Here is a 12,016-nt window from a genome sequence, read left to right as displayed (position 1 = left end):
ACACCTCATCTACAATGACATCTTCGTCTTTCTCCCAGTTGCCTAACGATGTCCTGGTCGAGATACTCACACAGCTCAAACGCACCAGCGACACCACTCAAGACCTTTTTTCATGTTTGTTGGTGAACTGCTGTTGGTGGGACGCCACTACGCCTCTTCTCTACGGAAACATCGCTCTTACGCTTAATTGTCTCGGACCCTTCTGCAATCAACTAGATACAGGAAAATACGGGACGTTAATCCGTTCCATCACGATATCTCCACAGCCGTACGACGAACTCGAGCAAGTCCCGCAGCTCGTCCCCTTACTCTCTCACTTCTCCAACCTCCGTTCTTTCTCCTTTTGGTTTAGCAGAGGATACTACGACATAGTTCCACATTCAACTCTCGTTCAACTTGTGGAGGCACTACCACCATCCTGCGTGAACCTCGAGCTTGATGTTTTCGACTACGATGTACGTACGGAAGAAGATACGACACACCTTTGCGACTCCCTTCGTAAAGTACTTCCGAGAATGCAGCATATCCGCCTCCGTGTGCGGAGTTGTGATGCGCTTTTTGTCAATCCCTCGACACCGGACCAAATGATAAGACTCCCGCATCTCAAGTCGTTCATCTATATATGCGCTTGCCCGCCCGGCGTACCCTTGCCTACATGTCGATACTCACAACTAGGTCCTATAACCCACGACTACCACGATATTCTCTGGACCACTGTTATCCGTCACTTGCAAAGACTTGTCGCAACACCCAACGCCGTTCCCACTGACGCACAGGTCTACGCCTTCATGACAACGGATAGAGACGACAACGACCATTCTCTCTGGACAGCGCACATCCTCGCTGACATGCGCGCACAGACCAGCATTGTCCAGCCCTTTGGCCTAGTTTGGATGGAAAGTTCGATTCGCGGCTCGCACGTGTTGCGACGTCAAGACGGGACTGAAGTCATGACCGTGCCAGCGAATATCGAGGCGATTGCCGAGGGACAGCTGTGGCGTGAAGTGCGTGGGGGCGCAAGACTACCAGCGGCGGTACTGGCGGATGCACGCGCGGGGAAGCCTAGTTTTGCAGTCGGGTGTGAGGAGAAGCCGCTGGCGTATCTGAAAACTAGTGCGCAATGGAGAGAAGACAACCCAAAGAAGAAGCTAATGACATGGGTCAACGAGGAGAAGACGGGGATTAGGCTGGTGGATGCGGAGGTGAGGAGCGGCAAGGACGAGTATCTCTCATTGGAGCAGATCAGCGAAATTACCCCTGAGGGATGGAGGCGGGTGGGCATGAACGATATGTTGGAGAAGATTGAATCATGACGGACAGACACCAGATTCATATAGGCGTGGTCAAGCTCTCAACGCCCTTGCCTGGAAATATATGGATCTACATGAGACTGCCAGCACAGTCCCACATAGACCCCGTCTCTACTTTCGATCCATCTAGTGGACAATGCTACTTTGTGAGAGCCTGAGAGGCTGAAAGAAGTGCCCTCGAGCTTCTTGAATGGGTCAATATTTCAGGTCCTGGTGCGCGGTACGGTGACATCGAGTCAGTACGCGCCGACAGAGCGTGGCGCTTTCAAAGGCTGATTCTATATGATGTTGATCGATCTGCAAATGCAAATTTAGGTGGTTGTTGACAAGTATGGAAAGACGTGGTAAGGCTCGTGCTTAACGTTTAGGTAAGCAAGATTTGCGGGACACAACCTACCTAGGTACCTACCTAGGTAGCCTGCATGTACTTCGGCGCCGTAAACCGTCGACCACATTCACCGCCTTCAGGACGGCTTGGACTCGATCATGCTCCGTTCAAGACTTGTAGCACTATACCTCAATCCTAAGTATCATCATTGCCGAGTTGGCAAATCAACAGAATTCGAAGCTAGATTTACTTGTGTTCGTGCAGCCTCACGACGCGTCACCAATGTTGGTTCACAGTTCTCGACCATGTCGTTCTGTTCATCACCGGAACCATCGGTCGAGTATCGTTGGATTGATGGGGTGGAGCGCCTGGAAATGTATGAGCCTGGAGGATATCACCCCGTAATGATCGATGATATACTGCACAAACGCTATGGGATAGTAGACAAATTGGGATATGGTGGTTATTCTACCATCTGGCTTGCTCGAGACGAGACTCTGAAACGCTACGTTGCTGTCAAGATCGGAATATCGAGCCCGTCGCTCCCTCAACGGGAAATTCATGTGTTGCGCGCACTACATAGTTCGAGGTCAAGCTCAAAAGCTCCCGCAGGTCCTGACACGAACGCGCTGCCGAGTGTTCTCGATGCATTCGATATTCACGGACCCAACGGAAGTCACGCGTGTTACACGCTGACTCCCGCCCAAGGGAATCTGAAGGAAGCCTCGTTCAGTCGTCTCTTTCCAATACAAGTCGCACGCGCTTTGGCTGCAAGATTAGCGACTGCGGTAGCGTCTGTGCACTCACGCGGTTTTGTTCATGGAGGTTTGTCTTGCTCTTTTCTTAACCTGTCGCCATAGACAAAGCTGATAGACAGTCTAGATCTTCATCTTCGAAACGTGTTGGTAAGGCTTCCATCCACCTTTGAAGGACTCTCGGTCGAGGAATTCCGAGAAAAATTTGGTAAGCCTGACATGGTACCCATTGCTCGGGTCGATGAGAAACCCCTCACTCCCAACGTACCGGCTCAAGCTGTAGTGCCTCTTTATCTTGGTAAAAAAGCCCAAGATTTTACTTTGGACGATGCAAACGGCCTAATTCTCAGCGACTTTGGCGAGGCGTTCTCCCCAGCTACAGAGCAGCGTCTGGGCAGGAACTGCAATACTCCTCTGGCGAAGCGAGCGCCCAAGGCTTTTTTCGAACCGGATGAACCTTTGTCATATCCATCAGACATATAGAGCCTTGGAACTGCTATCTGGGAAATATTAGGAATAAAATTCATCTTTAGCGAGTCAGAAACACAGGATGAGCTTGTGGCCGAGCAAATCGATGTCCTGGGTTATCATGGTTTCCCCGAAAGCTGGAGAAACCAATGGGAACGACTACGAAAGGAAGAGGATTGCGAGAACGGTGTGATACCTCGACAGCCAATTGGCGATCGGGAGACGTGGCCTAGTCTTGAGGACGCCTTTGAAGAATTTGTGCAGAAGTACAGAAGGAGACGAGAGGCAGCTGGGACTTTTGATGAGGAAGAAACGCGGGCGATCCTTGATTTGATGCGCCGTATGCTCAAGTTTCGACCTAGTGAGCGTCTGACTATAGACGAAGTACTCAATTCTGAGTGGATGATTGATTGGGCATTGCCTGAGTTGGGGGGTTCGTACACTAGTCTGACGTCCAGAAAGTAAGCAATCTGTAAGGTACCTCGCGGGCGAAAGAAGTACCTGGCGAACGAGTTTCTTGTACTGGTAGCTTGCCCCGTGAGGCCTGTATGGCAAGGTGAAGAGGGCACGTGTTTGTGGCCGTGCGCGGGTCCAGATGATCGAGGTCAACTCTTGCCGAACTCGGGCCGAATGGCAAACACACCTTCAGATCGCAATGTACTCGTGCAAAACTCATCGCCTGGTAATGGAGTACAGTGCAGTAAAACACCACGATTACAACAGCTCACTCGGCCTGCGCTTAGTGTGTTGTCATTTCCGACACTGAAGAACGCGAAACGTTGGGTACTCCGGTGGTGGCGGCGCCGCCGCCAGGCGTTTCGGTCTACACTCGAATCCTCCCTTACGTGGGTATTTCAACTAGATGTCTGCAGCTGAGACGCCAAAAAAAGAGCGAGGATGCTTTCAGTGCTCGCGTCGCAGGATTGTTTGCGACAGAGCCGAGCCATCTTGCCTGAAATGTGCGAAGAAGGGCATAGAGTGCTCAGGGCCCAACAGGATCAGATTCGCAGGCGGTGTGGCCAGGAGAGGGCGCTACAAGGACTGCAAGATACCTAATGCTGGAGGAGATGACGGCTATGGCGAGCTGCCGACTACCACCGAGTTCCAAGCATTGCGATGGCCTGGCGAAGACAGAGTCAAGAAAAGGAGGAAAGTTGATTTGGTGGAGGATTCAATCGCAAAGAGGTCTTCGTCGCCTGTCTCAAAAGACTCCAAAGATAATGAGATGTCATCAAAACCGTTACCGGGTCTCGTGAAAACGGACGAGGGCGATGAAGATGAAGTGGAAGATATTGGCCGAGGTCACAACTCCCCTATCGTCACTCGAACACAACCCTTCGAAATTGCTCCTTGGATTGCGCCTATCGATCCGAAACTGCGAATGCTCTTTTCATACTGTAAGTGACAACATAGATCCTCCATAACCGATGAGTAATTGACAGCTCGTTAGTTTCAGATATCGTCGCGCCGGTCATGGTCGTGCTTGACAATAACTTCAATGGATATCGGTCTTTGGTACTTCCCATGGCAATGGAAGACGATCTCTTGCGGCGTGCGGTCGGTGTTGTGGCCGCGCAACATCTCAGTCGTGAGCGGCCTGAGCTTCAACATGCAGCAGAGGCGGGTCGTGCCGCTGTCATATCGCGCTTGCGCAGTGACTCACTACAACAGTCTGCAGACAGAGTGTTCAACAAGTTTACGTGGGCGACACTCATCGTACTTCTAGTCGGTGAGACCGTGACGGGAAGCGCAGACTTCCGTTTCTTCGTTCAGATGCTGCTCAGCCTCTCTACGTGCAATCCCGGTCGAGATGTCGATCCTGTGTTGTCATCGTTTTTGCAGGCACAAACGCACATGTGAGTGACCCAACGATTCTACCCCTATCATACAGCCACTGACAGCTACAAGGTTTGAGTTCCTAGCTGTACCGCTGCTTGGCGAGGAAGTTGGCGTTCTTACAGTGATGAAAGCTTCAGAATCTCTGATGGGTTTCCTCTCTTACTCGAACCTACCTGAGGATTGCGAAGATCGGCGCAACACAGATCTTATCCGGCAGTGCTTCGTCTCTGCATGCAACATCTACGCTCGTTGCGCCGCGAGCTCAGACATCAATTCCAGCTTTAAAGACGCCATTCAATCCCAGTATATTCAACAGCTCATCGAAATCATGTTACAGGTCTCTCCAAATGCCCGCGGCGCACATGCTCTTGTCTGGGTGTGCTTCGTTGCTGGAGCCGCCTCGACGGATCAAGACCAGCGAGACTTCTTCGTACATCGCATGGAGCAGGTCTACGCTCAAACACGATTTCGCAACATCCCTACTGGGATAGAAAGTCTCCGCAATATCTGGTCGCAGGGACACGGAAAGCGATGGACTGCTTGTCTCTCTCAGCTGTCCAATGTTTTGGTAATGTGAGAACCTGCTAGATCAACATATGTGTGTGATCTCCGGAACACGATCGGCTTGGTCTTCGTGATCGAGTCTTGAACACAAAGGGCATGGAACTGTACTTGTGTCTTCAAGGACAGAACTCAAGGCCCTATTTGGGCAGCATGATTGATACAAGTGTGCGTTTGAGGCCGCATAACTTCTGTTAAGCTTAACCTTGAGAGCATGTAGAGATTCCGTGATTTGAATTTTGGCGCACGCTTCATGTCGGCATTTGTCTCATCTCTGCTCGAGGTTGGTACAGCAGAGCAAAAAGCCATGACTCTGTCTTTCAGAATAAAATGAGACCGACCGCAAGCCAGATGGTATTCGCGAAGGTGTGATGGGATCGCAGGTATCTTCCGCCCAGCAATTCGCACCCGAAAACGCAGGTCGTGAGCATGTAATCAGACCCTTTTCTGCAGCACCCACGAACCATCACTCATCACATTCCACCCTCTCGTCTCCATTCCAGTGTGACTCACAAAGGACTCAGAACTATCACCTGGAGCCTTTGTCAATCGAATAGATGACGCTTCAGTCACACTTCCAGGTCAAGCGCGTATACACATGTAGGTCGACAAACAGATCGATCATCATAAATTTCGTCTTGGGATTTAGTGCAAGCCAGACAGACGCAGCATCGCAGGCTGTCTCCAGCCTTCGGATACACATGGATTGTGTGTCTATCTTTCTCGGTTCCGAGTCCGGAGTAGAAACGCAACCATGCAAGTCTTGTACGAGGGCTTTTGGAGACACATCCCACCTAGACGAAGAGTGCATATAGATCTTGCCTCAGCTTTGGACGGACATACATATCGCGTGCATTTAACTTGATACGTAGCTTGTAAGCTAGGAGCTAAATGACAGGCAATCATCTCCCTTTAGATGCTGTTTTTAAAGAAGATCAGACAAACAGGTGACGGGCTACCTGTTCGACCTTTTCAAGCACCCATATACTTGATCAATGCGAACTTAGATTGGAGCTTCAAAACATCTAGTACAGAAGGACCATCAGATGCTTGTCCGTTTCTTTGGATCGTTAAGTACGCGTTACTAGCTGTATCTTTCGTTGACGCCTCTCTGAGAGGCGCAGAAAACAGAACCACAAATTCTTTGGCTGCAACTTTGAGAGACAGACGTACTGTTCAGCATGTTCAGAATGTACACGTCTTTGTATCGTACACGCCCTAAAACCGTCCTTCAAAAAGGCACACAGAAAGGCCATGGAACGCCTTCAACCAGTTTCCGAGCACACATTCCATCTGCGCGTGAGAATTTCGATGTCAAGTATTCCAGTCCTCGCAGAGCAGAGCGAAGAACCATACATCTTTGAAAACTTGGATTTAAAGAGACAGAAGCACCCACATGATGCGTTTGCGGTGTGTTTTCATTCGCAGACATCCGGAGCCTTGGTGGGTAGCCTTCCCCAGACGGAAGGCGGCAGAAGGAAGAAAGACATTTGCAGTCGTTGTGGTAATTTAGGATTTCGTGTGTTATGAATGGCGTTGTTTTAGTAGAAGGGAGAGTAGAAAGCAGAGAGCAGAGTCGTTCTGCCAATTTCTCGGGGTTCAGAAAGACAGAAACACCGCCATATCGCGTCCTTGGTCATATTTTGGACTGCGCACCATGGTGTAGACATCGTACGCGGATAGGAGGAAAGACATGAAGAGTAACCGCAGCTTTTCAGGCCATATCTGACATTTGGAGTGCGTTTTAGAGGTTTGTGGAGCAGAACAAAGAAAGTAGAACGAGTATAAGAGTGCTGATCATAGTGTTCGGAGAGACAGAGGCACTCACATGCATACTTTCTTGACGAGTTTCGACCGCAGATACTCCTCAGAGACAGAAAGAAGAGGACATGAAGATCATCCAAAGTTTTTTAGACCCATATTCTTCCCTGGTGACTTCGATTTAAGGTGCGTAGAGCAGAAAGCAGAGAGGAGAACATGTCGCTGCTAGACGGAAGCTCAGAGAGACAGGACCAACGCCACATGGCGTGATAATTACTAGATCATCTCAAGTCCTCATTTGTGTTGCGTGTACGAATCTGAAGGTATGTGAAGCAAAGAAAAGAGAGAAGAGAACATGGATTAAAATCCTGTCCCATTTCGTACAGATTCAGAGGGGAAGAAGGACGCCCATTCCTCATGCACGGACTGTTCGGAGTTTTTCGACTGCGGATACACCACAATCCTAGACTTTAGAGGCGGGAAGAGCAGAAAAGCCATGAAAGTCCATGCGGGATTTTTGAAGACATGGCAACGCCAGATGCTGATTTCACGGTGGATGGAGCGGACAGGGGCAGAGCAGAGCCATAGTTCCTCCTTGAAGGTGTCTGGAGAAACAGACGCCAGCGTAATTTTCGAGGCAGAAGCGCACCTGGGCAGACCATTTGAGTGATCAGTAGGGATTTAGTACGCACACACTCCCCAGGCTTTGATTTTAAACGCAGGCGAGACAGAAAAGCCATACGCCTGTCGAATCGGTCTTTGAATACCCGACCACTGTGACAGTCTGATTTCACGGTGGGTGGAGCGGAGCAGAGACCAGAGGCATATCTGTTGTGTCTGGATGTATGATGAATGTTGAGAGGCAGAAGTGAGACAACCATGTTGCGAGTTCCAGCTAACTGTTTCGACGCCGGACAGAGCGAAAGAGCTGTTTGCAATCGGATTGCCAATTTCGAACACATGTCGATGTCGAGGCGTGATTTCACGGTGGGTGGTGCAGACTGCAGAACCAGAGATGTGAGGAGAGATCTTGAAGTACAACGGCCATATAATGGATCGCGACAGATTCAGGACACCACGTGCACCCCAGTCATGGGATTTGTAGGCAGGCGAAAAAGGCATGTCAATTGTTATCGCCATTTTCGATGACATTGCCCTCCGGGAAGTCTGATTTCACGGTGGGTGGTGCGAAGAACAGAACCACATAAGTCCTCATCAGCAAACTTTGAGAGACAGAGGCACAGACGCCACACAGAAGCGAATGTGTAAGAGTTTGGAGGTAGACAGAGAGATCATGAATTTGGATGAGCTGACTTTTTGAACACACCCCCACCGCGACGATCTGATTTCACGGTGGGTGGTGCAGAGAGCCGAGAGCAGGGAGCTGAGCGCAGAGAGCTGGGAGTCGAGCGCAGAAACCAGAGCGCAAAGCCATTCGTGAAGACCAAAGGTCTTTGGGGACAGAAGCCATCGCATGGTATCCCAACCCATTCACCACGCGCATGTGCAACAATTCCGGAATTCCGGTGTTTTTACGGCGACAGAAAGACCATGAGCAGAATGTGCAGTGGATTTTCGAGCACCCATTTGTCGTAACTTCCGAGATTCTAAGAGGTGTGTAGCAGAGCGTCCCTGAAGACCAGAGCCATAAAGTGCGCTTTCCCGGGGTTTCGAGGGACAGAAGCGCAGCCGCCATGATGACCGTCCAGGTGAGATTCGGAAGCAGGCAGAAGAACCATCGCACGGATCTCCAGTACATTTCCGATCCATACGACATCGGATTCTTAATCGGGTGGGGAGTCGCTACCAGAAACATAAAATGTAGGGCATCGAGTTTTTGGAGAGCCGGGAGTGAGATCAGAAGGTGATGCTCGGCAAATGTAAGATTGATGGATCTGCTTCGCGAGAACTCTGATTAATGGAGAGTGGATGGCAGACAGAAACATGTGATCTTTGATCCAGTTTTCGGAATAGGGGCGGAGGCGTAAATGAAATACGGAACTTTTCGGAGAGAGATGAAGGATGTATGTTTTCGGTGGGAGGCAGGCAGAGACATGCTTCTTGTGTGTTTTGATTTTCGGAGAGGCGGAAGCGAGACCCTGAATCGGAGTGCAATATCCTTTCCTGAGAAGAGTGAGGAGTGGATTGCTGCGGTCCAGATACTGGTCAGGTGCGGGGTCGCAGGCAGAACCATGTTTCTGTGCAAACAGCATACTCGGAGAGGTGGTGGCCAGACCATAGAGTTTAGACGGACGCCTTTTTCAGGGGAGTGCAGAGTTTTCGTTTTCGATTTTGTGTTGAGTGGGAGGCGGGCAAAACATGACCTCCCGTGAGCTCCCTTCTGGATAGGAGAGAGCGAGGCCACCAAGGTACAACTAGATCTTTTGAGGAAGTGGTACAGGGTAGGTGTTCTCGGACTGATGAAGGGCGAGAGGCGGGCAGAAACATTAGTAGGTATTTTCGTAATTTTGGAGAGATCGGAGTTGATCAACGTTGTAGAATCTTCTGAAGGGAGTGTAGAGTGTCTATTTTCTGTAATGGTTGAGTGGATGGCAAAAACATGCAGCGTTTGAGATTGCTTTTTCGGAAAGGCGGGAGCGAGGCCATCAGAAAGAAAACACAAACTTTTTGGAGAGGGATGCAGAGAGAGTGATGAGGAAGAACGATAGAGATAGAGGGCGGTGGATCTCTATATATATGTAGAATGAGGTCACGTGGGCAGCGCGAAAGATGGAAACGGGGGTCATGAACCTGATTCAGGGTGTATTGAATTTGCAAAGCGAACCGGACATGTCTACAACGGCACCGCCGCGCCATCACCACGCAGGTCGCTGCCGCCGCTCCACACCGTCATACCATCGTCCGTATGCCTCCTGATAATCTGGCCGCGGCCGAACATGCCCCTCCCGTAGCCGCTCAGCAACTGCACATTATGGCCCAGTGCGCGCAGCTCCTCCACCACAGCAGGGTCGATGCCCTCCTCAAGATAAACTGTGGCATCTGTCATTTTACCGTCCGCACTGGGCATGCCCGCGCCGATGCAGAAGCGTGGCGAATCAAGCGCGGCCTGAGGGTTGAGCTTGAAGACCTCCTGGTTGAGCAGGACCTGGACATGACCCTGGGGCTGCATGAAGCCGCCCATGACGCCATAGACGGAGTGCAAGGAGCCGTCTGCATAGGTGGTGAGGCCGGGAATGATGGTATGGTAGGGCCGCTTGCGGGGGGCGAGTTCATTGGGGTGGCCCTTTGCGAGGTTGAAGTTTGCGCCGCGGTTTTGCAGCGTGAAGCCGCAGCCGGCGGGGATGATGGCAGTGCCGAAGCCGCCATAGTTGCTGTTGATGAAGGAGATGCCATTACCGTGGGCGTCAGTGCAGCAGAAGTAGACGGTGTCGCTGCGGAGGTGGGCGGGTGAACCGTGGATCGGTGCGTCGGCTGCCTTCTTAGGGTCGAAGAGGTTGGCGCGCTCAGCGAGATATTCTTGTGAGATGAGCTCTGCAGACGGGACTTTGACTACGTTTGGGTCTGTGACAAACCAGTGGGCGTCTGAGAAAGCGATGCGGAGGGCTTCGATTGTCGCATGGAGATGCTGTGCGGTGTTGTGGTCCTTCAGGCCCCACTTTGAGATCTTGCCTTGCTTCTCAAGCTCTTGGATGATACCAAGGGCCATTAATGCGACGATGCCTTGGCCATTGGGTGGGTGCTCCCAGAGCTCGATGCCGCCATTTGTGAACTCGCCAACACCTTGACCGGTGTACTTCAGCGAGATGGGATCTACAGCCTCAGATCCGGTCTCGGAGTGGTGCTTCAGATCGTCCAGAGTGATGTATCCACCAAGATCAGACACAACCTTCACAAGCTGCTCGGCTACCTTGCCCTCATAGAATCCCTTTTTGCCTTCCTTCGCTAGAAGCTTGAATGTGTTGGCGATAGTTGGGTTCTTCATAATCTCACCCGCCTTTGGCGCTCTGCAGCCGTCCTTTGCCGTTGAGTCTTTCTTGAGCATTTCATGCCCGTTTGGTGACGCTTTCCGGAGGGCAGATTCACTTTGCGCCCACTTTTCGAAGTCAGCAAACGACTGTAATCTTCATGTCAATTCACTTACAAACGTAGCAGAAAGTTCGGAAACTGGGAATCCATTCTCGGCGAGGTCAATCGCAGGGGCAAGGATCTCCTCGAGGCTCACTTTCCCACTGCCAAAGCGCTCGACACAGTCGACCCAGCCGGCAGCTGCACCAGGCACTGTTGCAGCATGAACACTGTCCATTGGAATTTGGCCATTTTCTCCATCTGCGATGTTGAGGTCTTTCCTGATCTTTTCTAACGTGACGTTTGAACCAGAGCGGCCAGATCCGTTCATGGCAGACACCTTCTTGGTCTTGGCATCGTAGAACAGGCAGAACATGTCACCACCGATACCGGTGGACCCAGGCTCGGTGACATTGATTGCTGCGGCGACAGCAACTGCTGCGTCCTGTCTGCAATGAGTATCTTGTCGTTGGTGCAAGGCGTATTACGTCATACCGCGGCATTACCACCCTTCCTCAATATGTCGATTCCAGCAGCAGTCGCGAGAGGCTGGGTACATGATACAATGCCCTTGGTGCTGTGTACGACAGATCGTCGACTGGGAAAGTGGACGAACTCGGGCTCTGGGTGGGGGTAGACGTTGGCCATGGCTGGTCAATGCTTATCTGGGCGTGTGTGTCGAGTAGTCTTCAAAGGTTCGGTCCTTTCCAACTGTAAGTAGGCTCGTTCTCTACAAAATCACAGTGCATGCGGGGTATCTATGGGGATATGTGGTTCACGGATATACGCGGAGATATGTGATGTGCTCATGCCGTCGGGAAAAGTGCAAGTGCCGACTTCGCTGGTGGCCATCTTGCCTCGGAGAGTCTCGATGTGGATCTACAGTGACGCCCACTTTTGATATGTAGAGATCCAGGTACAGAATTAGGAAGGTGCCGAGACGGTTTTGAGGCTGACATTGATATAGT

General features: G+C 51.1%; 5 protein-coding genes across 5 annotated transcripts; 3 read left to right on the top strand and 2 right to left on the bottom strand.

Annotated features, from left to right (window-relative positions):
- Nucleotides 1-515: 515 nt before the first annotated feature.
- C7974DRAFT_308788 (uncharacterized protein) lies at nucleotides 516-1,313 on the top strand (the record flags this gene model as incomplete). The annotated part of the gene is made up of 1 exon (XM_046138191.1): nucleotides 516-1,313. One exon carries the CDS (start codon nucleotides 516-518, stop codon nucleotides 1,311-1,313), a length of 798 nt encoding a protein of 265 aa, XP_045997746.1.
- A 630-nt stretch (nucleotides 1,314-1,943) lies between these two features.
- On the top strand, nucleotides 1,944-3,326 carry C7974DRAFT_433164 (kinase-like domain-containing protein; the record flags this gene model as incomplete). The annotated part of the gene is made up of 3 exons (XM_046144901.1): nucleotides 1,944-2,463; nucleotides 2,512-2,781; nucleotides 2,908-3,326. 3 exons carry the CDS (start codon nucleotides 1,944-1,946, stop codon nucleotides 3,324-3,326), a joined length of 1,209 nt encoding a protein of 402 aa, XP_045997745.1.
- Nucleotides 3,327-3,523: 197 nt separating this feature from the next.
- C7974DRAFT_163035 (uncharacterized protein) lies at nucleotides 3,524-5,455 on the top strand. Its single transcript, XM_046135987.1, has 3 exons — nucleotides 3,524-4,258; nucleotides 4,312-4,717; nucleotides 4,770-5,455. Exons 1-3 carry the CDS (start codon nucleotides 3,724-3,726, stop codon nucleotides 5,275-5,277), a joined length of 1,449 nt encoding a protein of 482 aa, XP_045997744.1. The 5' UTR covers nucleotides 3,524-3,723; the 3' UTR covers nucleotides 5,278-5,455.
- A 2,404-nt stretch (nucleotides 5,456-7,859) lies between these two features.
- On the bottom strand, nucleotides 7,860-9,270 carry C7974DRAFT_391874 (uncharacterized protein). The gene has a single exon (XM_046141625.1). The coding sequence runs from the start codon at nucleotides 8,836-8,838 to the stop codon at nucleotides 8,371-8,373; it is 468 nt and encodes a 155-aa protein (XP_045997743.1). The 5' UTR covers nucleotides 8,839-9,270; the 3' UTR covers nucleotides 7,860-8,370.
- Nucleotides 9,271-9,761: 491 nt separating this feature from the next.
- On the bottom strand, nucleotides 9,762-11,986 carry C7974DRAFT_391873 (acylase ACY 1). The gene is made up of 3 exons (XM_046141624.1): nucleotides 11,544-11,986; nucleotides 11,125-11,493; nucleotides 9,762-11,076 (listed from the first exon to the last, which is right to left on the bottom strand). Exons 1-3 carry the CDS (start codon nucleotides 11,694-11,696, stop codon nucleotides 9,817-9,819), a joined length of 1,782 nt encoding a protein of 593 aa, XP_045997742.1. The 5' UTR covers nucleotides 11,697-11,986; the 3' UTR covers nucleotides 9,762-9,816.
- Between the last annotated feature and the right edge of the window lie 30 nt (nucleotides 11,987-12,016).

This window comes from Boeremia exigua (genome assembly GCF_020726555.1).
Source record: "Boeremia exigua strain MPI-SDFR-AT-0100 chromosome Unknown C7974scaffold_5, whole genome shotgun sequence".
NCBI classification, from domain to species: domain Eukaryota; kingdom Fungi; phylum Ascomycota; class Dothideomycetes; order Pleosporales; family Didymellaceae; genus Boeremia; species Boeremia exigua.
This window is presented reverse-complemented; position numbering and strand designations above follow the sequence as displayed.